This window comes from Trypanosoma cruzi, genomic scaffold (assembly GCF_000209065.1).
Source record: "Trypanosoma cruzi strain CL Brener 1047053516723 genomic scaffold, whole genome shotgun sequence".
NCBI classification, from domain to species: Eukaryota; Euglenozoa; class Kinetoplastea; order Trypanosomatida; family Trypanosomatidae; genus Trypanosoma; species Trypanosoma cruzi.
Window position 1 is genome coordinate 66062 of NW_001849576.1, and position 26533 is coordinate 92594.

At 46.2% G+C, this 26533-nt stretch overlaps 16 protein-coding genes across 16 annotated transcripts, besides 46 other annotated features; all 16 read left to right on the top strand.

Moving 5' to 3' along the window:
* Positions 1-26533: a sequence feature (heterozygous, non-Esmeraldo-like haplotype).
* Positions 4-35: a microsatellite.
* Positions 92-126: a microsatellite.
* Positions 229-253: a sequence feature (T-rich).
* Positions 254-277: a microsatellite.
* Positions 278-333: a sequence feature (T-rich).
* Positions 400-439: a microsatellite.
* Positions 523-546: a sequence feature (AT_rich).
* Positions 604-645: a microsatellite.
* Positions 874-903: a microsatellite.
* Positions 1098-1146: a microsatellite.
* Positions 1151-3649, top strand: Tc00.1047053510357.10 (DnaJ chaperone protein, putative; the record flags this gene model as incomplete). The annotated part of the gene is made up of 1 exon (XM_806758.1): positions 1151-3649. The coding sequence occupies one exon, from the start codon at positions 1151-1153 to the stop codon at positions 3647-3649; it is 2499 nt and encodes an 832-aa protein (XP_811851.1).
* Positions 3690-3709: a microsatellite.
* Positions 3843-3894: a sequence feature (A-rich).
* Positions 3975-4005: a microsatellite.
* Positions 4200-4227: a microsatellite.
* Positions 4360-4734, top strand: Tc00.1047053510357.20 (hypothetical protein, conserved; the record flags this gene model as incomplete). The annotated part of the gene is made up of 1 exon (XM_806759.1): positions 4360-4734. One exon carries the CDS (start codon positions 4360-4362, stop codon positions 4732-4734), a length of 375 nt encoding a protein of 124 aa, XP_811852.1.
* On the top strand, positions 4771-5502 carry Tc00.1047053510357.30 (hypothetical protein, conserved; the record flags this gene model as incomplete). Its single annotated transcript, XM_806760.1, has 1 exon — positions 4771-5502. The coding sequence occupies one exon, from the start codon at positions 4771-4773 to the stop codon at positions 5500-5502; it is 732 nt and encodes a 243-aa protein (XP_811853.1).
* Positions 4824-4850: a microsatellite.
* Positions 4923-4981: a microsatellite.
* Positions 5015-5063: a sequence feature (G-rich).
* Positions 5738-5829: a sequence feature (T-rich).
* Positions 5890-5949: a sequence feature (T-rich).
* On the top strand, positions 5967-6455 carry Tc00.1047053510357.40 (hypothetical protein, conserved; the record flags this gene model as incomplete). Its single annotated transcript, XM_806761.1, has 1 exon — positions 5967-6455. One exon carries the CDS (start codon positions 5967-5969, stop codon positions 6453-6455), a length of 489 nt encoding a protein of 162 aa, XP_811854.1.
* Positions 6483-6606: a microsatellite.
* On the top strand, positions 6622-8010 carry Tc00.1047053510357.50 (hypothetical protein, conserved; the record flags this gene model as incomplete). Its single annotated transcript, XM_806762.1, has 1 exon — positions 6622-8010. One exon carries the CDS (start codon positions 6622-6624, stop codon positions 8008-8010), a length of 1389 nt encoding a protein of 462 aa, XP_811855.1.
* Positions 6850-6946: a sequence feature (T-rich).
* Positions 8076-8198: a sequence feature (T-rich).
* Tc00.1047053510357.60 (hypothetical protein, conserved) lies at positions 8233-8622 on the top strand (the record flags this gene model as incomplete). Its single annotated transcript, XM_806763.1, has 1 exon — positions 8233-8622. The coding sequence occupies one exon, from the start codon at positions 8233-8235 to the stop codon at positions 8620-8622; it is 390 nt and encodes a 129-aa protein (XP_811856.1).
* Positions 9064-9822, top strand: Tc00.1047053510357.70 (ubiquinone biosynthesis protein-like protein, putative; the record flags this gene model as incomplete). The annotated part of the gene is made up of 1 exon (XM_806764.1): positions 9064-9822. The coding sequence occupies one exon, from the start codon at positions 9064-9066 to the stop codon at positions 9820-9822; it is 759 nt and encodes a 252-aa protein (XP_811857.1).
* Positions 10027-10056: a microsatellite.
* Positions 10122-10511, top strand: Tc00.1047053510357.80 (hypothetical protein, conserved; the record flags this gene model as incomplete). Its single annotated transcript, XM_806765.1, has 1 exon — positions 10122-10511. The coding sequence occupies one exon, from the start codon at positions 10122-10124 to the stop codon at positions 10509-10511; it is 390 nt and encodes a 129-aa protein (XP_811858.1).
* Positions 10892-10922: a microsatellite.
* Positions 11153-11177: a microsatellite.
* Tc00.1047053510357.90 (hypothetical protein, conserved) lies at positions 11273-12877 on the top strand (the record flags this gene model as incomplete). The annotated part of the gene is made up of 1 exon (XM_806766.1): positions 11273-12877. The coding sequence occupies one exon, from the start codon at positions 11273-11275 to the stop codon at positions 12875-12877; it is 1605 nt and encodes a 534-aa protein (XP_811859.1).
* Positions 12955-12979: a microsatellite.
* Positions 13056-13079: a sequence feature (AT_rich).
* Positions 13082-13102: a microsatellite.
* Positions 13265-15178, top strand: Tc00.1047053510357.100 (hypothetical protein, conserved; the record flags this gene model as incomplete). Its single annotated transcript, XM_806767.1, has 1 exon — positions 13265-15178. One exon carries the CDS (start codon positions 13265-13267, stop codon positions 15176-15178), a length of 1914 nt encoding a protein of 637 aa, XP_811860.1.
* On the top strand, positions 15383-16915 carry Tc00.1047053510357.110 (hypothetical protein, conserved; the record flags this gene model as incomplete). The annotated part of the gene is made up of 1 exon (XM_806768.1): positions 15383-16915. One exon carries the CDS (start codon positions 15383-15385, stop codon positions 16913-16915), a length of 1533 nt encoding a protein of 510 aa, XP_811861.1.
* Positions 17087-17125: a microsatellite.
* Positions 17133-17157: a sequence feature (AT_rich).
* On the top strand, positions 17243-17890 carry Tc00.1047053510357.120 (hypothetical protein, conserved; the record flags this gene model as incomplete). The annotated part of the gene is made up of 1 exon (XM_806769.1): positions 17243-17890. The coding sequence occupies one exon, from the start codon at positions 17243-17245 to the stop codon at positions 17888-17890; it is 648 nt and encodes a 215-aa protein (XP_811862.1).
* Positions 18069-18089: a microsatellite.
* Positions 18230-18264: a microsatellite.
* Positions 18308-21157, top strand: Tc00.1047053510357.130 (hypothetical protein, conserved; the record flags this gene model as incomplete). Its single annotated transcript, XM_806770.1, has 1 exon — positions 18308-21157. The coding sequence occupies one exon, from the start codon at positions 18308-18310 to the stop codon at positions 21155-21157; it is 2850 nt and encodes a 949-aa protein (XP_811863.1).
* Positions 20345-20367: a microsatellite.
* Positions 21213-21242: a microsatellite.
* Positions 21311-21334: a microsatellite.
* Positions 21374-21417: a sequence feature (A-rich).
* Positions 21451-21478: a microsatellite.
* Positions 21528-21582: a microsatellite.
* Positions 21617-21652: a microsatellite.
* Positions 22055-22131: a microsatellite.
* Positions 22330-22379: a microsatellite.
* Positions 22485-22560: a sequence feature (T-rich).
* Tc00.1047053510357.140 (hypothetical protein, conserved) lies at positions 22568-23194 on the top strand (the record flags this gene model as incomplete). Its single annotated transcript, XM_806771.1, has 1 exon — positions 22568-23194. The coding sequence occupies one exon, from the start codon at positions 22568-22570 to the stop codon at positions 23192-23194; it is 627 nt and encodes a 208-aa protein (XP_811864.1).
* Positions 23207-23249: a microsatellite.
* Positions 23280-23322: a sequence feature (G-rich).
* On the top strand, positions 23703-25163 carry Tc00.1047053510357.150 (hypothetical protein, conserved; the record flags this gene model as incomplete). The annotated part of the gene is made up of 1 exon (XM_806772.1): positions 23703-25163. One exon carries the CDS (start codon positions 23703-23705, stop codon positions 25161-25163), a length of 1461 nt encoding a protein of 486 aa, XP_811865.1.
* Positions 25453-25484: a sequence feature (AT_rich).
* On the top strand, positions 26104-26533 carry Tc00.1047053510357.160 (hypothetical protein, conserved; the record flags this gene model as incomplete). Its single annotated transcript, XM_806773.1, has 1 exon — positions 26104-26533. A coding segment is annotated over one exon (430 nt), but the record flags the coding sequence as incomplete, so codon positions are not given.

Here is a 26533-nt window from a genome sequence, read left to right on the forward strand (position 1 = left end):
TTTAAATAAAAAAAAAAAAGGAAAAAAAAAGAAAATCGAGGAGTTTTTTTTCTTTTTCTTTCCTTTGGACGTGCCTGGGAAAGAGGAGGAAGGAAGGGAAGGGAAGGGAATGGAAGGGGAGAGGAGAGGTGTAATTGGGGTCGAAGAGAACATGTTTACCACTGCCGATATGTTTGTTTGTTTCACTGTTCTTTTTTTTGTTATTATTTTTGTTGGAACAAAACCCCCTTTTTTTTTTTTTTTTTCTTCTTCAGTGTGTGTTTGTGTGTGTGTGTGTCCTTTCTCTCTCTCTCTCTTCTTTTTTTTTTTTTTTTTTTCTTTCCTTCCTTCTTTCTGTATGCATGTCCGTATGTATATATATATAAGTAGAAACGCATCTGTTTTTTTTTTTTTTTTTCCTGTGTGTGTGTGTGTGTGCGTCTTTGTATGTGTGAGTGTGGACTGGCAGCTGGGCAACACGGCCTTTAATTGAGGCGCAGTCCTTCACCTCCTCTTTTCACTCCGCTGAAGAAAAACAAACACATAATATATATATATATATATAAAGGAAATAGTATGAAATATAAATGCTTAATTAGGAAGAATGTAAGGTCTGCCTTTACCTGTTTTTGTTTTTGTTTTTATTTTTATTTTTGTTTTTATTTTCCCAGCCCTTCTCTCACCTTTTCCTCCTCCTTCTTGTAATAATAACTGCATTTCTTTCCGTTTGTTTGTTTGCGACGGTGGGGAAATGCAAAGCTGCACCAGGGCGATTTATAATTACATGCATAAATATGTTTTTTTTTTGTTTCCATCCCTCTGCATTTGCTATAAATTACACGTCTGGTTATTGCCACTATCCCCGGCACCTTAGGCACGTCAACATTAATTAATTTTGTTTGTTTGTTTGTTTGCTTGTTTGTTGTTTTCCTTTTTGTTTCTATTTGTTTTTGCTTGTGTGTGTCTCCTCTCACGTATTACAATTTCCACACACTTACATACATACATACATGTAGATACATTGTTATAAATAGATTGTTTTATAAAGCACATTGATTGGCTCTTTAAGGGTTTTTTGGGCTTCGAGTTTATATATATATGCGTATATACATATAGGCTTTTTTTGTTGTTGTTTTTTTAAGTTTTTTTTTTTTTTTTTTTTTTTTTCACAATGAAGCAAAAGAGAGGAAAGCAAGACGTGAAAATGCTTGAATCAGCTCCTCCACAACTTCTCCCAAAAAAGGGTCGGCTTGAGATTTCTGAGCTTGCTCCACAACAACGGACAATACGTACTGCGGAAGAAATTGAAACGGCATACAATGAGGCCGTTAGAAAACATCCTTTTTACGATAACGCCGATCACACGATTGATTTTCATGACGCCACTGTATTCCGTGACGCCAGAGGGGTGGTCGGGGGCGTCTTTTTACCAGGGGCGCTGCCTGCATTTGCCGCCACCATGGCAGCCGATGTGTTGCGACCTGCAGCTGTAAGGACATCTTTACGATCGAATATGTTTGGTGGGTTCGCACCTCTTAGTGGTATCGCCGGTTACTTTGACTATCGCGGATCTCCAGTGGAACTCAAATGCCGCAAGACATCCTTTACATATGAAAACGTTCATTCCTGGCCAAATGTGTTTCCGATGATTGATTACGTCAGTGCCATTTACAAAGCTGTTTTCCCGGAACAGTGGGCCGCGCAGGATGCAGCCGTGCCGGATATTGTCCGCATTCACGGATCCCCCTTTTCCACCTTGACGGTGAATCAACAGTTTCGGACCGCCTCACACACGGATGCGGGTGATTTTGATATGGGTTACGGTCTTCTGGCGGTTCTGGAGGGCAAATTTGAAGGTCTCTCCCTCGCGTTGGATGACTTTGGTGTCTGTTTCCGTATGCAGCCAAGGGACATCTTGATTTTTAATACGCACTTCTTTCATTCGAATACAGAGCCGGAGTTGAATCATCCAAGGGACGACTGGAGTCGACTAACCTGTGTTTGCTATTATAGGGCGGCGTTGGGGGAACCGGCGTGTGTTGCAGAATATGAACGACGTTTGGCGCGGGCTAAAGAAATAGGTGCCTCCCCCCCTCCTGCTGTAGATGCCATTTTACAAAAGGACAATGGCAACAATTTTAACAAACCCGCACCGACGTTCCCTTATTTACTCACACCGTTTGGAGGAGCGGCGAGCGTTTGCTCTCTGCATTGCTGCACCGCCAAGCTCCTGCGGCTACACGAGCTACTGTTAGAAAACCCAACGTTGGAAGTTATTTTATTTGGAGAATCGCTACGAACGGACGATGGCCTGCCCAGACGTGAAAAGGAGCAACTTATTTCTGTACACCTTCCTGTGGTTGTAAAGATGTCTCCCTCCGGTGGGTTTAGTGAATTGGGAGGGGCGCTAAAGGCTGCCGAGGAGAAGCAGTACTTCTTTGAGGAAAAATACTTGGCGGATGAACTCGGTCCAGACCTCATGTCCATGTGGACGCAGAGTCGTGCTCACTGGCTGAGGCTCGTCAAGGAGGATTGGGAGCGTCTCTGTCGAAGGGATCCAGAACGGACAAAATTTACCTGGAATAATTCGTCTGCAATGAATGCGGCCTTTTTTGATCTCTGTGAGGTGGCAAAGCAGATGATGATTGGACTGCTAAACAAGGAAACACCATCATCTGCTGAGAACCACTCCTTTTGGATTCTTTTTGCGGCACATTTAAATTACGCATGCACCACTGAAAATGGCATGCCGCGTGATGCCGTTGGGATGCATAAATTAAATGTTAAGCTGAAGGATTTTCACTTTGGTGGAACCCGGTACTTGAAGGATATGCCACCTGAGGAGCAGGAGAGGCGCTTGGAAAGGAAGAAGCGTATTGAGGAGGCACGCCGTCGAGGTAGCTCAGCGCATGAAACGCACACGGATAATTGGTTGCTAAATGACACGTTTGATTATCAGCAAGAGGACAGAAAGGTGGAATTTGAGGAAAACGGCTGGATGACTCCAGAGGCGTATGTAAAGCATCTGGGTCTCAAACCATGTGGCGATGTCACGGCGGCTGCAAGTCCCACCGAACCTATTCATGTTCTTGTCGTCTTGCCAAGACCGGCGGCGGCGGCGACGGCAAAAGATGCCAAGCGGGATGTTCCTTTGGCTACATCTGAAGAATCCATCCGTCTTTTAATGAATCCGGCCGCGCAGCGTGTGCTGAGAGGAAAGGCCCGGAATGTCGCCCTTCCTTCCCCATTGTCGTTTGGTGGTGTGAAAATCACAGTTCTTTTTGATGGTGATGATATTGACTGTATTCATCCCGATTTTGTGATTCTGCAACATCTCCTTGCCACCATTGAAGAGGATGAAGCGGCGAAGGCACGTGTGAAGTATTGGGCCCGCGTGGCACGCTATTGCGTGTTTGTCGTGGAGACGGATGTCAGGGACCGACGTCATTTTCTCCTCCGTGAGGAAGTACGGGTCGCCTACGAGGATGTTGCCGAGGACTGCTTTAGATCCCTTCATGCGGCGGCGTACTCAACAAAATACAATCGTTTGAGAACGACGCCTTCTCTTATCGCTCTCTGTAATAGAAAAAATATTGGGCTCCGCTTTAAGTTCAGGGGTTCACCCCTAAATACAATAGCCCTCGTCGTGGTCGGGGAGCGGTTAGATTGATAAAGGGATTTCATAAACTTCCATTCATCATCAATGATCATTTTTTTTTTTTTTTTTTTTGTATTTATTGGTCATATTCAAAATCTTTCATCACCACATGGACGTCTTTTGAGAGGACGTGTGGAAAAGGGGACTGCGGCCCAAATAAAAGTCTTTTATATGGGTAAAGCGTACATAAATAAACGTACATTTCAAACAAACAAACGAGCAAAAAAAAAAAAAAAAAGAGAAAGGAAGGGAAAAGAGGCAGGAGGGAAGGTGTTGTCGTGTCGGAGAACCCCTGAATGGACTCTGTTCAAAAGAATGGGTTTATAGAGAGACAGGGATTTATTTATTTATTTATTTATTTATTTATTATGATTGCTATTTTATATTTTTTTTTTCTTAATTGTGGAAAGGAAAGGGAGGAGGTGCCTGTGTCTGTGTTTGTGTGTGTCCGTTGTATGCATGGGACGAGGGTGCTGGGAGAATGGGAGGGAGGAGATGTCTTCTTTTTTTTTTTTTTTTTTTGGACAAATGCGGGTAATGTATAAGCAATGTGGCTTGTTTATGTGTGTCTGTGTGTGTGTGTGTGTGTGATTGTGCGGCCGTGCAAGTTATTCAGTATATATATTCTTTTTGTTGTTTGTTTGTTTTTGCAGTGATATAAACGACCAACCAAAGAAGAAAAAAAAAAAAAAACGAGATTTTTACAAAGGTTTGTTATTGGCATGCAGAATTCTCTTGACTATGCGGCCATTAAAGACATTGTTGCGAATAAGCTTCGAGGAGAACTTAAAACAACACATTTGATTGATGTACGGGGGCGGGATGAGGTGCAGAGTACGGGTCTCATCCCGACTGCGACAAATATACCCCTGGATGAACTTGAATCGGCGTTGAAAGCTGACCATGAATCGTTTCAAAAAACTTACGCAGTCCCTAAGCCACTACAGGATGATACTCTTATCATGTACTGTAAGAAGGGCTTAAGGGGATTGGAGGGAGAAAAACGCGCCAGACAGTGTGGATATACAAACACGGCGGTGTATCCTGGAAGCTGGGATGACTGGTCAAAGAATACAAAGGAACAAAAGGAGGAATAGTCTTTGTGCCGGTGGTGGTGGTGGCGATGAGTGGACATGGCATCATGCCATGATTCCCCTCCACTTTCTATATATTGCATTGTGACTGCTATATTACATATATATATATATATATACCGAAATGGAAGGCAATTCTTCCCCTTTTATATACATATACGTGTTGGCATACACGGTAGTTCCCGCACAATTTATTATTATTTTTATTTTCTTTATTATTATTATTATTTTTATTTTGTTGTTATTTTTAGTTTGCTTTTTCAATTTGATAAGGTGTTTGTTTGGGAGGGGAAAGGGGGAGAGAGAGAGGGAAGAGGAGGGAAGAGGAGGGGGAAGAAAAAAATGTTTGGGTTGACTCGCTGGCTACGCGTGAAGGTTACCGTGGAACAAGTGGCGGCAGTGGTGCAGGCAAAACTCTCTGGGGCACAATCGGTGCAAAACACACTTCTCATTGACGTCCGCTCCACGGGTGAGGTGGCGGCCACGGGTGTCATCCCCACAGCCGTCAACATTCCACTGAAGTTATTAGAATTTGCCCTCGGTGAAGAAGTGGAGGCGGAGGAATTTGAAAAAACATTTGGCGTACAAAAGCCCCAGCCAGGCATGACGCAAGTGATATTTTACTGTACCCACGGCGTCCGCTCCGCCATTGCCACGGAAATAGCAGGGAACTTGGGCTTCACCGATGCAAAGAACTTTGCCGGTAGTTTTACCGAATGGCAGAGACACCACGGTGAGCCTTGCGACAATGGAGACGTTCCATTAAAGTAAAAGCCGCGATGTGCCTTTATTTTATTTCTTTATTTATTTGTTATTGTTATAATTGTTTGTGTAGGAAGAAAAAAAGAAAAAAAGAAAAAGAATTCACCTTTTTTTTTTTTTTTTTCGTTTCCCCTTCCTTTTTTTCAGTTGTACCTGCGGGTGGGAGGCACTGGGATGTTTTAAAAAAAAAGGGCAGAAATAGTGCGGTGCCTAAAAAGAAAAGAAAAGAAAAACAGCTCATGTGTTTTTTTTTTTTTCATTTTCCCCTTTATTTCCCTCTTTACGCCTTTTATTTTTTATTTTTCTTTTATTTATTTATTTATTTTTTTTTTTTTTAGTTGTCTTGTGGGTTTGCCTTTGCGGCGTTGTTTCTTTTTTCTCCTCCTCCCTCCTCCCTTTTTTTTTTTTTTCTTTCTTTTGTTCTCTTCATTTTCCCTTTCTTTTTTTTATTTATTTATTATTATTATTATTTTATGCAATCATGTCTTCTATGCGAATTGCGCATGCTTCGCTTGGTGGTGTGTGCACAGGGAGGGAGTGTGGAAGCCATGGGCCAGGATAATTCATTTGAGAATATTGAGCAGAAGAAGGCGCTGAGTTTATTTGAAATGGAGGCACTTGTGAAGAGCAAATTGGAGGGGGAGAACAGTGATGTGTACATCATTGATGTCCGCGACGGGTTTGAGGTGGAGGAGTTCGGATCGATCCCATTTTCTGTGCACATCCCCTCCACGGAAGTGCGACGGGCGTTTCGATTGAGGGAAGCGGAGTTCATGGGGAACTACAAGTCACGCATGCCGCGCAAATTTGATAAAATTGTCTTTTACGACCAACGCAGCGGCCGTGCGGCAACGGCGGTGGAGGTGGTGGAGGCGATGGGGTACCAACGGGCGACGTACTTCAGTGACGGATTCAGCGAGTGGAAGTCTAAAAGTGGCCGGTCAGCAGACGAGGATCTTTGACATTGGTGAGCCCTATCTTTCATTCCCTTTATTTATTTATTTTTTTAATTTTTAATTTTTTTTTTATGATGATGTTGATGATATATTTATTTATTTATGTGCTCTCGAGTTATGATTATTATTATTTGTGTATATTTATATATATATATATAAAGAGGAGGCGAGGATGGGGATCACTTGTGCCTTCTTGTCATTTAATCGCCTTCCTCTATGCCATTTCATCAAATATGCATACATAGCAAAGAAACTCCGTCCGTATGGCGAGGTGGGAAAACATTGGCTGGCAGCGGGTGTATATATGTATGTATGTATACGTATATGCAGCTTCCATTTGGTTTGTCATCTTTTTTTTTTTTTTCTTGCTGCTGTTGTTGTTGTGGTGGTGGTTGCTTGGTTTTCTCTGTTCTCTCCCCTCTCTCTTTTTTTTTTCTTTTTTTTACTTGGCTTTTCATTCATACACGGCACTTGCATTTACTTTTTTTTTTTTTTTTCCATTTGGGTTTGGAAAGCAATGCGGCACTGGACAGCATTCAGGCGGCCACTGGGGTCTCTGCAAAAGGCGCCGTTTTTACAGCAGCGGCGCATGTCTTCGGAGATGCCGACGGAGCAGGAGCTGCGAAACGCGTACGCAGCGCTGGGTGTCGCCACCTCAACCCCATTCCACGATGTGAAGAAGCGGTACGTGGAGCTTGCAAAGCAACACCACCCGGATGTAAATGGTGGCAATGAACACAACGCATCCTCCCGCATGGTGAACATCAACAACGCTTACGCGACACTTAGTCGCTTTCATAAGGCAGGAGGCGTCCTGCCGAATATTTCCCAGTCATCATCCCGTGACAACGGTCAGTCGTACTACACGGCACAGGATGAGCCGTATCAACCCTGGCACGAGGACCTCAACCCGCTCATATACGAAATGATGTGGGATGAAATGCGCCGTCAGGCTAATAGCGAGGCTTTTGCGCGCGCCGCTGCGGCTTCTCCTGCTGCTACTGGTGGTGGTGGTGGTGGCCAGGAAAACAGACGGCGACAGAACCACCAGCAGCAACATCGCCGACAAGGGAGTGAGACGCCAAGAGATGTCACCCCAAAGGCGCATGGAGACAACAGCCGTCGGAAACCCAATAATGGGAATTACCGAAAGACAACGACGTGGCCTGATGCTGACTTACAGGCAATGGTGAACATGTACCAGGATGGAAAGAGCTTTGAATTTATCGCGAATGCTTTAGGAAAGCAGACGGTTGAAGTTGTCTCCGAGTTTAACCGCTGGAGCGAGGACAAAAAGCGATCCATGCGCCCGGCGCAACGGAGACAACGAGGATACTATTACGCGGAGTCTCCTGATATTGAGTTTGCGGATTTTGATGATTTCAATGATCCCTTTGCTTACGGCATTGGGGATGAGTGTGATTACGTAGACACGGAAGACGTATTCTTTGACGGTGGAGCCATGCCTTTCTCCGGTGGACACTATATGAGCGGTCACCGTCCGCGGCGCGGTGGCGGCGGTGGTAGCGGAAGACGTGGATCGAATCATCGTCCGCGGTAACCGTTACCCGCACGTTACCAGGGCTAAATGTAGTCGTGTTAAGATAAGATACGGGTTCTGGTGTGTTTCTTCTCTCATTTCTTTTTTTTTATTTGCTTTTACTATTATTTTTTTATTTTTCCAGGTTTGTTGTTATTTTAATTAAATGCCCTTTCTTTTTCCTTTTTTGCTTTTTTGCTTTTGCTTTTGCTGTCCTGCGTGACAGGGAAGACATCAAAACGGATGTTGAGACAAACGCCGTTTCGATTTGTGAAGGAGTTGGTTTATTTTGAGGTTTGGGAGCACTTTAAACGGTTTGGCGACGCGAGGGGTACCGACAGCGCAACGTGCCGGGTTCTGTGCGCAGATGACGTCGCGGAGCGGCTCAACGGGCGGGTGAAGATGCGATATCTGTTGGAGCAGTTTCTTGTGAAGAACACATCTACGGGAGGGGCACGTGGTGAGCAGCAGCGCTGGTGGACAGGGGACTTCTCTCGCAGCGTGAATGGTGACCGCCGTGTTGTGGCGGAGATGTTGTTGGAGGACGGATGGGTGTTGGTGCAGATTAACAACGCCGTCTCCGAGCGTGAGTGGCTTGTCACGACCATGACATTTCTTCGGGAGCGGAGTTGACAGGTTAGCGAAGGGGACAGAAGGGGGCGGGGGAAGAGAAGGAGGTGGGGATTTTGACCGTATTTTATACCTTTTATGTTGGCCGTTTTTTTTTTTTTTTATTGGGTGCAATCCTCAGGCTGTCTCTTATTTTCCTCGCTATTTTCTTTTTCTTCTTATTCTTCATTATGACTTGTTTGCGTGCTTGAGTGCTTGACCCGCTTTTATTTTGTTGTTTCTTCTCAGATGCGGCCATAACAGCCTGCAATGTGCTCTAAACATGCCCGTCGAATTCTCACGGCAGGCGGTCTTCATGTCATCTTGCACAATGACCTGAGACGACGTCGCCCTCACGTAACCTGCGTCTTTGCGTTGTTTTTTTCTTTTTTTTTGATGTTGTTGTTTTCGTTATTTCTCTCTCTCTCTCTCATTTGCGACTCTTAGAGTCTTTTGATACGCTAAATGCTGAAATCTGGCTTTTATCTGCTGGGTGGCGTTGTGGGTGCCGCGAGCTCGCTGCCAGCTTTTGTCGCCGCCACCACCCGATCCATTTGGGATCCGGTCAATGCAGACGACGTCGCTGCCGTGGGTGAGATCACTGCGTTGACAGCGCTGGGGCACATGAAGCAATCGATGATGTCGGATCGCACGGGCCGGATGATATTGCGGACTCAACCCCGTGTCACAGACGAAACGCTGGAGTTTGCCAGCCGACAACCGCCTGGTACTTTTGGACATCGATACGCACAGTTCATGAAATTCAATCGTTTCACTCCAAACGGTCGTACGCCTGTCGCCCATATCGCGGACCCAACACTTGCCTATGTCATGCAGCGCCAGCGCGAGACGCACGACTTTCTCCACACCTGCATTGGCTGCGGCCGCACCGTCGAGGAGGAAATTATTGTAAAACTGCTGGAATGGCGTCACACCGGCCTTCCCATTGGTCTTCTGGCTGTCATTGGGAGCTTGCCGTGGCTTAGTAGGCAACAAATACGAAACATGGAACTGTACTTTGAGTGGGCCGAAGTAAACGCACCAAATCAGCGCCATGGGGAAGTAAACATTCCATATATAACCAACGTTTGGTGGGAGTATTATCTTGACAAGCCCTATGAGCAACTTTTGGCGGATACCGGCATTACACCAATTGATGTTTTTCTCCAGCAAAAAAAAGGTAAAACGGCTTTAGCAAATGGCGAAGCAATTGATGGCAAGTGATACAATATACGTCATTACTTTAAATACGTTATATATGCATTTATATATAATGTATTTTTGTCGGAATTTCCTTATTTTTGTTTTTGCAGGTTTATCTTGTTTTCCTTTTTTTTCCTTATTGTTGTTGTAGCCTTTACCATTTATTCTCTGTGTCTTGTAATGAATTGTTGTCGCTGTGGCGGTGCCGATGGGGTGCGCTTTCTGTTTTTTCTCTTTTTTTTCTTTTTTTTTTTTGTTCTTCCCCAAGACGTTATTGTCCCCCCCTCTCTCTCTCTCTAATTCAGACCAAATTTTAACAAATGCACTCGGAAAGACTAAAGGCGTTGCGTGAACTCTCGTCCCTTTTGAAGGAGAAGAAGAATGTGCCGCAGGAGTTGTGGGGTATGGCTGGCATGAAGGTCGGTGCACGACTGAAAGATGTAGAGAAGGAGATTGTTGCCATGAAAAAGAACGTGTCGAAGGACATTAAGTCACAGATGATGGAGGAGCAGCAGACAATGTTGGAGGATGAGGCGAAGAGACACGGCGTCACAGTTGAGGAGCTGGTAGGGAAAACGCAGGAGGAACGTGAGTTTAACATGCAGCTGAAGAGGAACCGTGAACGCGCCCGCGACGGGGACCGCGTCAAGAAGGAGGTGCAGCGGCAGACAGACTTGGGCGAGTACGACATGGCTGTCGACTACGTGTAATTTATATTTGAACGTGCTCTGATGATAGAGCTGTCTTTCCCTCCTTTTCTCTCCTTTCTTTTTTTGCTTCTTTTCCGTGTCTCTCCCTGTGTCTTTTGTTTGGCTTGAGTAGAGGAGCGGTTTGGGGGCAGAAACACCGTTCTCTGCGAGGGCGGGCCTGCACACCCCCGGCGCGGCTGGTTTGCCCACACGGGTGTTTGTGTTTGCGTGTGCAGACGACAGTCAAGCAAGCGGTGGTGGTGTGGGGTTACAACCTTCGACTTTACATCGCCCCATTGAGGAGCGGCAGCAGCAGCAGAGAAGAGAAGAGGAAGGGGGGAAGGAAAGAGGCGTGGCCAACACACGCATAAGTACGGCAAGACACATGTGAATAAAAGTTGAGAAGAAGAAGAAGAAAAAAAGAAAAAGAAGTTCCGTGAAGCGGCGATTGGAGTATTCGAATGGGAACGAGGAGGGGGGAAATTTTGAGAGGAAATACAAATATTATTATTGTTGTTATTAAACATTACATATTTAAGACTTTTAATGTCAAATATTGTCATCGCGGAAAAAAACAGTCAAACACCGACGGTCCTTGTTGTTGGTGTTTTGTTTTTGCATATTTATGCATATATTGTTTTGACTCATCTGCTTCGCCAGCATTTTTTTTTTTTTTTTTTTCCTTTTAGGCTCTCTCCGTGTTTTTTTTTTCTCTCTTATTTTCTGAAGGGAATTTGTTATTTGTTGTTTATTCCCCGGTTGCGTGCCGCGTTGGTGGGGTGATGCAATGCTCCCGGCCTGCGCTCTCAATAGCCGCGTGGTCAGGCGGTCTGGTGGGGTTTAGTGACGCCGTGGCGCAGGCGGTGCAACGGAAGAAAAAGGCGGGGAGAGAAGGAGGAGGGAATGTGACGCCAGTGCGGTGCATGTTAGCGACACGTGCCATTTGTAGAGGAGAGAAACTTTGCGTCGTCCCAGAGTCCCATATTCTGCACGGTGAGAATGCCGCCCGGCTCTTGCAACGGGCCGCGGCAGAGCGACTCCTTTCGGATTACGCCACCACACAACGTTGCCTGGCAAATGTAACAGGCGACACTTCTATCATCTCGACACGAGATGCGTTGCTGATCCTCCTTGCCGTACATGTTTTGAGGCAAGGTCGCATGACACATCCATTAACGCCATGGTCGGCATGCCTCCCGCCGCGAGTACCGCCAATGGGTGTATTGCTGCAGCAAAGTCATCAACATCATGCGGGGACGGCGTCCTTTGAGCCACTGCAGCGACGCCTACGCATGGGAGAGCAGATGATTGTTTTGCATCCAGGCGAGGACGACACCAAAAAAGCCTCCACGGAGCTCATACTGCAGGCCGCTGAGCAGTACGGCATCGGGTGCGTCGGAAAGCCGCAGACGGAAGTGATACCATCGCAGACTTTGATGACATCATTTTACCGAGGCACTCGTCATCCGTTGACGCGGCGGCAACACGAGGCATATGCTGCACAACGTCGTCACGTCCTTTCTGCGGAGACACAGCAGCTGTTGCAGCTAGAGGAGTCGCTCCACCGCATTGTTATCGAACCGCTTCTTCCATGTTTGTTGTCTGAGAGTAGTGAGTGCCGCAATAACGATACTGGCGATGGCACTCTTCTTCCTGAAGAATGTGATTCTGAGAAAAAAATGGCTATGATTGAGCAGCTGCGCTGGTCGCACTTTATGGTACGCTCCCGCGCGGTGAATTTGCAACTTCAACGTCACTACCAGCCTCAAATTGCGCTAGTTCCGTTTCTTGACATGCTCAATCACTCTGTGAGGGATGCCAATGTGGCGTACCAGTACCGTTCTGGCGTTGGCGTCGTTGTTGTTGCATCACGACCAATTAAGGCCACAGAAGAGTTGACAATTAATTACGGTGATTACAGGCAGCGGGGCTGCCTTTTTTCCTATGCCCAAGAGCACAAAACGGGTGGGGAAGAGATCAGCGCAGCCATGCGCCGCATCGAATCGCGTCAAATGCGGGAGTGGGATGATTCCCCAAATGACGATAACGCTGACGATCTTGTGGAAGCCCCATTCGGTCATGGGATGCAGCAACAACAACACGCATCCGATGTCGACAGTAACGAAGAGGCACGGACGGAAGCAACGTGGTTGTGGCGCTTTGGTTTTTCACGCACCGACGACGAGAAGGCGTACATTGCGTCACGGCTGTGGAGTAAGGGCCTGCGGCGACGCATTGCCCAGCTGACGGACGTGCGCCGGAAAGGGCGGCCTGGTGAGTTTGTCATTGGGGTGCCAGAGGGGCTGCAGCAGCTGCGCGAGCAGCGCGAAAGGCTAGAGCGGGAGCGCTTTGGCGGCGCCGCGGTGTTTCCTCCACAGAACGTGTAAATACCGCCGAGGACAAGGAATAAAAAGAAAAAGAAATTTGTTTGACCATTTCCACATGTTTCTTTTCCTTGTTGGTGTTATTATTATTATTATGATTATTATCTTTTCCCCTCCTCTATTTGTGTAGAGGCCGCGGATGCCAAAAGTGCAGGGGAAAGGAAAAAATCCATGACGGGTGTTTTTTTTTTATTTTTTATTATTTGTTGTGTGTGTGTGTGTGTGTGTCGCTGTATTCCATTTCTCCCTTATTTTCTTGTGTTACATTACCCGATAGACGGAGTTGGAGGCATATTTCTTTTGAGATCTCAACGGGTTTGAGCGGAGGGGAGAGGAGGGTTTGGGCATTTCACGCCTTCAGCGGCGGAAAACAAATCAAAAAACAACAAAATGGATTATTGGACGCGCTCAGCCAACCGCAACTCACTCGAAAGCATCGGCGTGACGTATGACGAGCGTGAAACCAGCCCGGTGATCAATGGAAACGTTGGCGAGCGGGCCGGGCACGTTCAAGTGGCGACCCCAGACATGTCTTCGCCGCCGTTTCAATCGCGCTCCAATCAAGACCGTGACTGGAGTAGTTTTACAGACGAATTGACGACAACGGACACCACAGGCTTCACAAGCTCGTCACGACAGTTAGGCGGACTCTCTGTGCATCATCGCGATAGGAATTTGCTTGGTTTTACCTTCAGTGGAATACCCGCCGATGTTGTTTGCTTTCGTTCATGCATCTCCTATCACTCACATCGATCTAGCAAAAACTTCGTGGCGCCGGAGCAAACCGGTCCGTTTGCTGCGGATGTGCTTTGTATTATACTACTCTACATTGTGGTGGATATGCGAGAAATTCTGCAGGTGAGTCATACATGTCGTTATTGGCGGTTTTATGCAAACTATGCACCGCACTGGACGTACTACCGTCGTATTGACTGGGGGCGGCGCATCAAGGATCTGCCACGTTACATCCGTAAGGTGGTTGTGAAGCCAAAGATTGTCACGCAAGAGGAATACTTTCGCGAGCGTAGCAAAGTACAGCGGGCGCAGCGACGTGAGGAGATTATGAGCACAGCGCGACATGTGCGTTGGTGCGTCGCTATTGCTCTCCTTAGCGCAAGTGCTTGTACGACGAATTTTGTTGTGGCGTATTTCTTGGGTTTTCTTCCGACGGTGCTACGCAATGATAGGAGTCTCGGCACTGTGACGTTTTTACTGATGGTGATATTGGTTGTGCTGGAGGTCACGGTTGTGATTGTTCCTCTTGGCGGTGCCACATCTCCGTCAGAGAAGCAGAACATGATGCGTCTTATTGCATGGGGGCTCTTTTTGCTTTTTGCGGCGTGTATCTTTGGAACAATTTCCTCCCTTGCCATGGCACGTGTGCAGAGCACCGGCCACGTTATTTCCGGCACGGTGCTTGATTTCACCAAGGACAGGGAGTGTGGTGTCATGGAAGCGCACCACAATCCTTCCTTTGTACTTCTTCCAACAAAAATAGCGGATATCCGTTGGCGTCCAATAACAATGGATGATACTGAACGGAAATTTATCCCGTATTGTATTTCTCACTTCAATGAAACTATTTGTTATGTCTTTCTTTATTTTGATGGATTTTATCGGTCGAATATCTTTAATAATGCCAGTGCCGTGGTGACAAAGGATATCGGTACACGTACGGCGTTGGGTTTTGATCCAATGGATAATAGTACAGATCACCGGTGTACCAATGAGAGCCGGCCGCACGTTATTGCGCTCACAGAGTCCGTATACACTCATGTCAGGGAGGAGGCAAATCGTTATTTCCCCGATGAGGTGTACACCAACCCCATTCTTCGCCCTCAGGAAAGAGGTAAAATTAGTTACATTTGCAGTATGGACTACGCGCGTGCGGCGACGGAAGACAGCCCGGGTTCAACGCGCATGTGGTATAAACACGGTCACCCTTGGCGGAGACATCATATCCCACTCTCAACGGATATCACTGGAGTTTCAAAAGAATTTGAGGAGACGCATGATCACTATTTACATTATGCTTTTGGTTGTTATATCATCACCTCTGTTCTTTGGGCGGTGATGTTAATTATGCAATGCTTTACAAGAGAGCAAGCACTTATGGTGTTGGGAGTTACAACTACCGTCACCCTTGCGCTAATGAACCCAATCATAATGGTATTAGCGGGTGCCCTCTGCGTGAAGGTACCGGACCGCTATTTCATGTGTAATGTGTCTTCGGGTGGGTCATTAATAGGTGGAGGTTTGTTTATTTCTGCTGTTCTTGCTGCCCTTTATGTCTGCTTTTCCTGAGCGCAGCAGGAACAGGCAACAGTAAGAAGAGGAGAGATGTGAAGGGAAGTTTTTTATTTTCTTTCTATTTTTTTGCTTTTCCAGTTGCTTGTTTATTTCCCTCTGTATTTGGAATACATTCATGTTTTTATTTTTTAGCATCATGCTTGACTTGTTTTGTTTTGTTTTTTTCTTTTCTGAATTTGCTGTCGCGCTGAAGGTCTGATGTTCTCGCGGGATGACGTTAGTTCTTTATTTAACAATGCGTCGAGGACTCTGCAGCGCTCCCAGCTCTTGCTGGAGGAGCGGACACGTGGAGCGCCTTTGGAGAAGCCGTCAGTGATGCCGAAGTCGCCGAGTTTTGAGGCGGCACTGCGTGCTCTGCGTAGTTTCATGGAATTTACTGCATTTCTTGATGCCTCCGAAAGGGTCGGCGAGCGGCTGGAGGAGGAGTCGCGGCGACCGTCAACTGTGATGGTGAAGGAGCGCTCCAATGGCAGCATGTGTCCCCTCCTGCGTCGGGTTGTTGACGGTCTCACAGGCGTTCAGGCGATGTGGACCGGTGATGGTGGAGCCGCGACGAGTCTGATGGCGGGAGGCGCATCGGTTACGTCGCAGTTGGTGCTCGCCGGGCTTTTTGCGGACTGGAAGCATGGCGCCTCCAGGGCGGCAGAGCAGCGCGACACGGTCCTGCAGCAGATGCTGCAACTGGACAGGGTGCCGCCGCTGGATAAACCGAGGAAGGATGACTTCTTGGAGCTGCTGAGCAGGGCCAAGGCAGGTATGCCCGAGGAAATTGCGGCCGATTTGGATGCTCAGGTTATGCGTGTTGCGTGCAGCTTAACGTGCGATTTGAACGTGCCGAAGACAACCGCACCGCTGAACGCATTGCTGTTGTTTCCAACATTAATTCCCCACATTGTACAGAACGCCCCTCCGCTACTTGCCGTTGAGTACATTCTTAATCCATTGGAACGTGCGGCGGCAGGACTGTTGCCCATATATCTCTCGGAGAGTCCTTCTGAATTTATTCAAGTATCTAGACAACTTGTGCACCACGTTGTGCTTGTTGGGATGTACGCGGCCTTTGGCCTAGAGCTCTCTTCCGCGGGTGATGTTCAGCGCGTGGCCAGATTTACAAAACGGCTTTTTGATGCGCTTCTTATGCCAGTCGAGGGTGCCTTTGCCGCTGCATTACCCCGTGCCGGTATGACGTTTGCTTTGCACCAAGGGCTTGCCGAGTCGTTATGTCGCTTGGTGCGCTCGTGGACAAAGCAGGAGGAAGGCAAATGGAGTGTCAATGCTACGGAAGCAACAACAGCAACAAAATTGTCATCATCAACATTGTCCGTGGCGGGCACGCAGCAATTGATGCCAGTTTGGTGTACTGCCAGTTACCGTGCTCTTTTAGTTGTGGAGGCAGTCGCAAATGCGGAGCTGGGCGTTGTGACGGGTCGTGGAAACGCCGCGTCGCAGCAGAAGAAATACTATTCCATGTTGCAGCAGTCGAATGGGCGAGTCACCGCCACTATTCTCTCCACTGTTACGGAGGATAGGCAATTGTTATTCGAGGAGACGACGACACGATCGGCCCAAGGACACAAGGTGTACCGCATTCATGAAGGAGGTACCGGCCCGGTTGTCTATGTGTATCTTGATAACGGCATTGTTTATATGAAAGTTGGACGTGAACGTGTATTCCGCCGAGCCAAAGGCGTTGAGGATGTTTTCAGGGTATTTCCCGACTCCTCGTCTTAACTTTACTACGCCCAAACGCATTCATAACCGCACAAGTGTGCCCAAAGCTCCTGTTGCTCATTTTTCCTCCTGTTTGTTTTCCTTTTTTACATACATGAATGAATGTAAACTTCGTGTTTAGGCCGATTTTTTTTCTTTTTGTGTGTGTCTCTGTGTGCTTTCTATTGTCTCTTTTTTTTTTTTTTTTTTTGTTGTTGTTGTTTTTGTTTTCCCCCTCTTTTTTTAAAAAAAAATTATTTTTTCTTTTATGTGTGTTGGGCCTTATCATTAGTCAGAAGGTGAGCGAGAGGAGAGAGACTTTTGGGGGTGGGGAATAAAAAGAAACACATGGTTCTCCCCAATGTAATGAAGCAGACGATGAGAAAAGAGGAAGAGGAAGCGGCGCAGTTCTTTCCAAGGCTGCTTTCCTCATCGATTCTGCAAGAGCCTTTTGTGCAGGAAATTATTCAGGAGAACGAGGCAATGCTTGGGGAAATTGCTCGCCTCCGTTGTCTCCGCCAAGGCCACGCAAAAGAGCGTTTTCAACATATGCAAACCGCGGAAACAGCGGCGCGGCAGCTGTTGGCGACATCAGAGGCGGAGGTGCGTTTTGAACTGTGTGTGGCGTGGCACGCATGTATTATCGGTGGGCTGCGTGACACGTTAGAGGAGTTAGAGGCGGTGCGGGAGGAAAACACCGCACTTCAGAAGGTGATGTTAAAAGTGCAAGAGGAACTTGGGGCGTTGGAGTCACATTCGACTCCCGTTTCGTCTGAGGGAGACATAACACCGGCGCGTGTTATTACAGCTATAGATCCAGGGTGTAAATTACATGCGCATTATATCGTTTCTCCTAATATTAGAGCCAATTACCACTCACCACGTGTGTCATTTGGTCCGTCACGGAAGCGTGGGCGCAGTAGTGGTGATAGTTGGCACTTCTCTCCGTCGGAAAAGACGGTAGAGAAGCGTGGTGTAAGCCAGCAACTCACATAACTACTTTTCAGGGCTATAAATATGTATATTACATAGATGCACATAAGTATTTGTTCCAATGATTTGAAGAGCATAATGGAAAGGGGGAAAAACAAAGAAAGGGTCTGTGTGTATGGGTGGGATGACGGTGATATATTGTTGTGCCACTAGCCCTTCCCTCCCCTCCCCCTTTTTTTTTTCTCTCTCTCTCTCTCTCTCTTTTATCCACAAATACACAGTGCACTCCACTTTTATTTATTTAATTTTTTCTTCTTCTTTTGTTGAATATTATTTTGCCTCAGAGTTGCAAGAAACACGCGTGTATAAATCCTAAAAGGAAGGGAAGTAAATAAAGCTTGGTTTATTTATTTATTTATTTATATATTTTTTTCTTTTTGTGTGTGTTTGTGTCGATTGGAGGAAAGGAGGACTGTGGAAATGATGCGGAAACGAATGATGCCACGCCCGCGACGGTGGAATTGCTTTTTATGGATGGTAGTTGCCCTCGTCTTGTATTCAAGTGTTTTCCTTTTGGCCATGTCTTTACAACGGGAAGCAAATGCAAAGACGCAGCAAAAGATTCGGAAAAATCCCGCGCCTTTCCTCAATGGAGAAAATGTAAGGCCAAAGGAGAAACAAATTCTCCACCCTACGCCGAAATCATTTTTTCCTTCCAAGAGACAAAATTGGTTGGGTTCGGCGTTAAGCCAGACGTATGAGAGCTCAAAGGGGGAGTCGTCGTCTGTTGTTAGTGTGTTTCTAACTCGCCTGTACAACTCGGAGTTGGTGAATAAAGGTGCCGGTCGCATGGCACCGCCGCAGTTACTCGTGTACCACAATCAGACGAACACCCGCAGCGGGGCAGAAGTCCGCTACTTTAACCGCATTGTTAGTTTAGACAATGTGGCCCTGCGGAGGGCAACGCAGGAAACCCCTGTGGATGAGATACTGCTGTTGGTTTTTAACGACTGGGACCACAACGTGGACAAATTCATTTCCGAGTTGCACCGTTTGTCGACGCTCTTAAACCCTTTGGAGGAGAGCGTTGAAGACGACATCCCAGACGCTATGATTAATTCCTTAAAAGAAGAGCCTGTGGACCCTACGACGCTTGTTTCACCTCGGCCAGATGCCTTTGGAAGCGCATTATATCTGGATGAAATAAGGGGAACAAAAAAGGATGAAGACTTTGCAGGGGAATGGAGCAGCAGTTTTTTATTTCTTTGGCCGAAATCAACGTCATCGTCGGAGCCGTTACAAGTCATTGCCGCGATACGGCGGGCAGATTTTGACGGCTCGGATTTCCTTGGCGTTAAGACGTTTGGTTTGGTGCTTCATTCACCCGGCCTCTTTTTTTGTTCAAAAGGCATGTCGCATGTTGTGAGGTACAACGGCCCCGCAAGCATGAATGAGATGTCTAACTTTATCACCGTCAACACCCTTTCACATCTGCAGCTGAAATCCGCGTATGAGTTACGCTCCGTGCTTTCGCGTTTTGATGTCTTAACCCTTATTGTATGTAAGGGAGAAGGAGTCAAGGAGAAGGTGTCCACATCGCCCTTGCGAGAAATTTTATTTAACAACGAGTTACCGACTCGTTTTGGGCTGAGGGCAGTGCTGCCAACTTTTTTCCTGCAGGTGGAGGAGTTTGAAGGATTTGATGGGTTTAATTGGGAAGAACTGAACGTTGTCTCTTTGCAACGGATGGAACCGAGGAGTCTACAATTTATGAAATCCCTTTACATGAATGAGTTTCCAGGAGATTTTATTAAAAAACTTGAATTATTGCCTACTTCAAATAATACACGACTCATTGTTCTTAAGAGAGATGAACTGACATCTGAAGGAAAGCGAGGAGCGAGTCTTGCGGATTTCTCTGCACGTATTATTTGTTTTCCCGGTCCCAGTAAGAAGACAGACCATGTCATGTGGGCAAAAACCGTTGGGGCACGATTAATTGATTTTGTGGAGAATAATGCGATGAAACGGTTTGTACCCGTACGAGTTAATGGAAAGAATCTTCAAGAAATCTATGAGCAGCACTTCCATGTCTCATTGATGGACCGGGCGGCACGGACGCGAAATCAACCCCTCTCCAAGGAAGGTGACTTCAAAACTACTGCGCCGTCGAATTCGAATTCAAAAGAATATAAATCTCAACTTTTGGTTCTTGTCTTATTGCCTCCAACCAAAATGAATGGAGGCATTACCTGTGAACAGGCTGTTTTTCATGCCGCACATCTTAGCTCTCAAAAAGATGGCATTCAGTTTGCAACCGTCAGCGCCGATGATTCACCCGATTTGGTGGAGGAACTGCGGTTTTCCGTGTGGCGTCACTCCAATTTGGCAGCAGCGGCCTTTTGTGAGGTTTATGTGTTTCACCCTGACAGTAAAGTAGATGCAATGGATTTGAACCCGGATGAACTTCATTCACCCAAGGAAGGCTGGTTAAATCTCTTCCTCCGTGAAAAACAAGAGAAGGAGAAGGAGAAGAAGAAAAATCATGATGTTGATGATGAGACGGCGGTTGTGTCACACCCTTCACCGGATGAATTTCTGACGGCATTGGCGGAATTTCGAAAGCACCTTCAAGAGGCGTCAAACCCAAGTATACACTCCGAATTCCGTACATCTCTTTACGGGAATAGGGACGGTTTTGCTCCGTGGTTTTTGTGGTTGCCTCCACTCGAGACGGTTCCGCTTCTCGTTCATGTCCAGAAACAACATCAACTGGAGGAGAAGCAAGAACCAACGAAGGAAAATGGTGCCATGGCTGGAAAATCAAATGTGACACTGTTGCTGCTGCATGATACCTCATGTGGAATGACTGTAAATCATTTGAAAGCATTTCGGTTGCTTGCAACATGTCTTGAATCACAATCTGAGCCTGTTCTGCTGGACTTGGTGGAGTACGACCTCTCGGATGGGTTCCTTATACCGGACAGAGACGGCCAGCGACTGCGCTCGAGTATTACCAAAAAGTACCATACGCGTTACTCGGAAGTTTATTCGCAACTTAAACCATTTATGGAAGATTTTAAGCGTCTACAGCCCCCACAATTGGTTGTATTAAACAAAACATCCGTTTTAACAACTTTTGGTAGCCCCTTTTATCATAACACCACCAATGTTTTGATGCAACAGAATGTGCATAAAAGTTATATTCAAACTCTTGTTCGTCTTGCGGGTCACGCAGAGCCAAAGTTGAAATCTAAAACTCTTCTCAAATGTATGCAAAAAACCCTTCTACTGGAGTCACAGCGACGGAGTCGATATCGTGTTCAGTAGTCATTTGGACTTATGGAAATTCGGAAATTTTTTTATGCTTACCCACACACGTGTAATATATATATATATATATATATATATATATTTTATACACGCATAGATATACAGTCGGCACGGTAGAGAATAAATTGAGGGAATGGCAAAACAAAAACAAATAATAATAATAATAATAATAATTTATACCATTTATAATGCCAATAGGGGAGATCAACAAGGAAGAAGAAGAAGAAGAAAAAAAAAAAAAAAAAAAAAAAGGAAAATCCCACTTTATCCTACCAAAAACAAACAACCAAAAAATAAAACAAAACAAAATAAAATAAATAAATAAATAAAAAAATGTATGAAAAATTGACGCGTCCGTACGGAGTTTTTTGTTTGTTTGTTTGTTTGGTTGGTTGGTTGGTTGGTTGGTTGTTTGTTTCTTTCATGTTTTATGTGTTGGCCACAAATGCAATGTAACCACCCACCCACCCACCCATCCATCCATCCATCCACATACATATATATATATATATTACCCACATGGCATGCATGTTGATTTATAAACGGGGAAAGAACAGAAACAACAACAACAAGAGCAGAAGGAAAGAGGCAAATAGTGGAAAAAAGAAGCATAAACAAATATGGTGATGAATTATAAGCCTGCAAATATAAAAATGCATCGCTGATTTGAAAGAAAAGAAATGAAATAAAACAACAACCCCGCATGACTGCCGTTTCCAAGTAAAGGGGAAATGAAATGCATGTTTGTTTTTGTGTGACGCCTCCTCTGCATGTGTTCTGTGTGGATTGTGGACAGGGGGGACTTTCTGCTTTGGGTGGAGTGGCTTTGGGCCTGAGAGTGAGGGCCGTGTGACGTCATTGATGGCCATCTACAATTTTATTTCTTAAGAGACGTCTCTCTCTCTCTCTCTCTCTCTCTCTCTCTCTCTCTCTCTCTCTCTCTCTCTCTCTTTGTCTTTCTCTCTCTCTCTGTGTGTTTAAAGAAACCGATTTACCCCGCCCCATTCCCAGCATAAAAGGAAAAGAAAAAAGAAAGGGGAAAAAAAAACAATACTTGACTGATGTAAAGTGCTGGTGATTGCGGTATTGGCGGAAAATGTGAGAGAATTTGTTGTGGATTTTCAAAAGGAAAATAAAAAGGGGGAATGTTTTTGCTGTTGTTTTCTTAGTTTTTTTTTTTTTTGTTTTTTGTTTTTTTTTTTGTTTTTTTTTGTTTTTTATTCCACTTTGCATCCTTATTGTTTCAGTTACACAACTTGGAAGCCTGAAATGAACTGCGTGCAAAGGCACTTTTAAGAAAGTTTGGACCTTTTGACGTCTCGTCTTCTTTTTTCTTTTTTGTGTTTATTTATTTTCTTTTATTTCCTTTCTTTCCTTTCCTTTTTTTTCTTTTTTTTTTTAATTCAAATGATCTCAGTTGGAAACAAAACCCAAAAAAAGGGAAAAGGAAAAGGGATGGGGCAAGAGACATTAGAGGCGGGTGCAGTGGAGTGGGACGTGAACTCGCCACCGGACTCGCCGTTCATCACGGACCCCGCCATGGCAGAGAGGCTCCCAATCCCGGCGGAGTACGTAAGGCGCATGGAGGAGGCACAACGTCTGTTTGCGCTACACGACAGCGAGCAGCAGGCGTTGGCCTACGCATATAGGCGGGCCACGTGGATGGTGGGGTTCCAGTGTGGCTGGCTCGGGATTGGCGGCTGGCTGACGGTGCGTGGATACAGGTACGCCGATCCCGTCCAGTCGTTTGTGAGTGGATTCACGTCAAACCGCATTATACGCCGCCTCTTTACTCCATTAGCAATGTTGGGGCTAACCATTATGACCCTGACGGGCATGCAGCTGCCGTTTGACGTGCGTGCGATGCTTGTGGCAGGGAATGCGTGGCGACTGGAGGAGGCGCAGAAGGCAAATGCATTGAAGGAGCGTTCGATGGCGTTTCATGAGGGCAAGGCAATATTTGACCGGTTGAAAGAGGAGGAACGCCAAGCATTTGAGGCTGGCATGGAAGAAACAAAGAACTCACCAAAGTGACCGGTGGTGTAGTTTTTTTCTTTTTTTTAGTTGTTTTTTTTTTTTTTATTTTTTTCTGCCTATTCATTCTTCTTAAACCTCGAACGGCGGAGGAAGAGGAGGAGGAGGGGGATTGGGAGGGTGCGGGGTTCTGTTGGTGCCTCTCGCGCGGCGTGCGGTGCATACAATTTTCTCTCTGTTGTTCCGTGTCTCTGACGATGGCACGCATGCACACAAAAGGCGGTGCCGGGAATATGTCACGCATAATCACCGGTGGCGTTCTACCCCATTACATTGCACCACTTCATACGTAGGTGCACACACACACGCACTGACACCTGCTGCTGTGTGGGGCTGTTTCTTATTATTATCATCTATTTATTTATTACTTTTGATAAACGTTTTATTATTATTATTGTTTTAGAGGGCACCAAGAGGGGGGAAAAGAAAACTATTCTGGGAAAGCGAGGGTGAAAAGAAGGGGAGTCACAGGGTTTATAGGGCGAATTGCATTGCGCAGTTCTTAGCAATGTCACATGCGAATTCCACAGTAGTGGTGATAATTCTTATTTTGGGGCTTTTGTTGCTTGCCGGCACGTCGGATGGGCAACGGATGTCGTTACCGCGAGAAACATATCCGCGTCCTGCGAAGGACGGGGTCAATCCCGCCGCGATGTTTCTCCGCTGGGCGCAACTTGTAAATTCCTTCGTGGAGGCGCTTCTTAACGCAGCAGGGCCGGCGACCGTCGCTGATAAATTAAAACGCAACGCACCGACAGATATGGAGGGTTCAGAGCTAAGGGCGATTTCGATCTCGCCCAACTATTTAAAAGCACTCCAGAATGGAGACGTGAAGAGGGCCGTCGACCACGACGACGGATTGAAGTATTTACTGCCGCCAAAAAGAACATTACCGCCTCACTCGTGCTGGTCTGGCTACCTGGCGGTTCCTAACACCACCATCTTTACTTGCGGCAGCGACGGAAGCAAAACAGCCGATGAGTACAGTAATATGACTGATTATCAACGGGCAGGATGCCGGCACGATGAGAAGGTTGAAGCAGTCTGTCTCTGTCCGATCGGCACTGTGTGGGTGAAACGCAGGTTCGATAGAGAGTGGGTGTGTTACCCACGACTACTTCTTGTCTCAGCGCGGTTGGAGGACAAACACATTTGCCAAGATTCCCTCGGCGGATCGTTGGGGCTCCGCAGCAGCTACAACCCGAGTGACTTTTGCATCCACACCCAGCGGAAAGCAACGCTTCTCCTCAACATCAATGTGAGTTATCGATGGACGGAGAATGATGAACTTGCCGACATTCTTGCGGCAAAGAACAACCACCTTGTATTTGGGAAGCTGCAATACGATGAGACGTACATTACATTGCTTCGAGGCATTTCAGGCCTCCCCGACGTGTTATCCCGCTCCCCGACACTATTTCGTTTTGGTGTGACTCCTAACGCGTCGCATTTAGACGCATTTGGGGTAGTGGAAGGACACCCGTTGCAACGGGATGGTGCATTTGAGCACGTGGTGTACCCGTTTCGGGAAATGACACTGTTGTACCATGGACAAGTTGTTCAAAAGCTCTCCGATTCAGAGGTCATGAACACTTTTTTTAGTGGGGATAGAAACTTTACATTGCAACAAGTGACAAGGGATTTAAGTCGATTGAGTGATTCCTATATAACAAGCGGTATGATGTATATGGAGATTGGTTTTTATGGTACGGGTATTCCATTTGGAGCTCGTCATTCTCATTTATGGATTACGTTTAAAGGAACCTTACCAGTGAAAGGAAATTACAATTATGACCAGTCGCCGAGCCCAGCCATTATCGCTGCCATGACTTTTGGTGGTGCGGTACTTGTAATCACTATGGTAACAATTTTGTGTTATTTATGCCGGCGGCAGAAGGACATTGATGATCCGCTTCTGGCCAACGCTTTAGAGAAACAGAGTCAAATGATGAGGAAAAAGAAGGATTGAAAGAATAAATTTTTTTCCTCTTCTTCTTCTTTAAAGTGTTCTTAAAAATGCATGTTTATTCTATTTGTGTTTATATATAACAGTGCACACACTCTTTTCTGTGTGTCTTATCATCCTTAAAAGAAAAAACACAAAACCAACAACTTTTGTTTGCTCTTGTCTAAATGCAATGTGAAAAAAGCCTATGATGCAAGCATCTTTTCGTTCCCCTCCCCCCACACACATACATACTTACAGATGTCTTACGAATCCTTTAGTCTGCGAAACCGAAACTGGAACAACGAAGCAGTAATTTATAAATAAATGAATAATTATAATATACATCCATATATGTGACGGGGTATCCTTGTCCGGTACAATTTGCGTGACTGACCCTTTCCTTTTTCATTGCGTTTTCTTCCTTTTTTTTTTTTGTGTGTGTGATTGTTTGTTTATTGAACAGTTTTACGTGTAATTCTCCTCCCCCTTTTTTTTTGGTATTTTTTTTTCTGCCCATTCATTCTTCTTAAACCTTGAACGGCGGAGGAAGAGGGGGAGGAGGGGATTGGGAGGGTGCGGGGTTCTGTTGGTGCCTCTCGCGCGGCGTGCGGTGCATACAATTTTCTCTCTGTTGTTCCGTGTCTCTGACGATGGCACGCATGCACACAAAAGGCGGTGCCGGGAATATGTCACGCATAATCACCGGTGGCGTTCTACCCCATTACATTGCACCACTTCATACGTAGGTGCACACACACACGCACTGACACCTGCTGCTGTGTGGGGCTGTTTCTTATTATTATCATCTATTTATTTATTACTTTTGATAAACGTTTTATTATTACTATTATTTTAGAGGGCACCAAGAGGGGGGAAAAGAAAACTATTCTGGGAAAGCGAGGGTGGAAAGAAGGGGAGTCACAGGGTTTATAGGGCGAATTGCATTGCGCAGTTCTTAGCAATGTCACATGCGAATTCCACAGTAGTGGTGATAATTCTTATTTTGGGGCTTTTGTTGCTTGCCGGCACGTCGGATGGGCAACGGATGTCGTTACCGCGAGAAACATATCCGCGTCCTGCGAAGGACGGGGTCAATCCCGCCGCGATGTTTCTCCGCTGGGCGCAACTTGTAAATTCCTTCGTGGAGGCGCTTCTTAACGCAGCAGGGCCGGCGACCGTCGCTGATAAATTAAAACGCAACGCACCGACAGATATGGAGGGTTCAGAGCTAAGGGCGATTTCGATCTCGCCCAACTATTTAAAAGCACTCCAGAATGGAGACGTGAAGAGGGCCGTCGACCACGACGACGGATTGAAGTATTTACTGCCGCCAAAAAGAACATTACCGCCTCACTCGTGCTGGTCTGGCTACCTGGCGGTTCCTAACACCA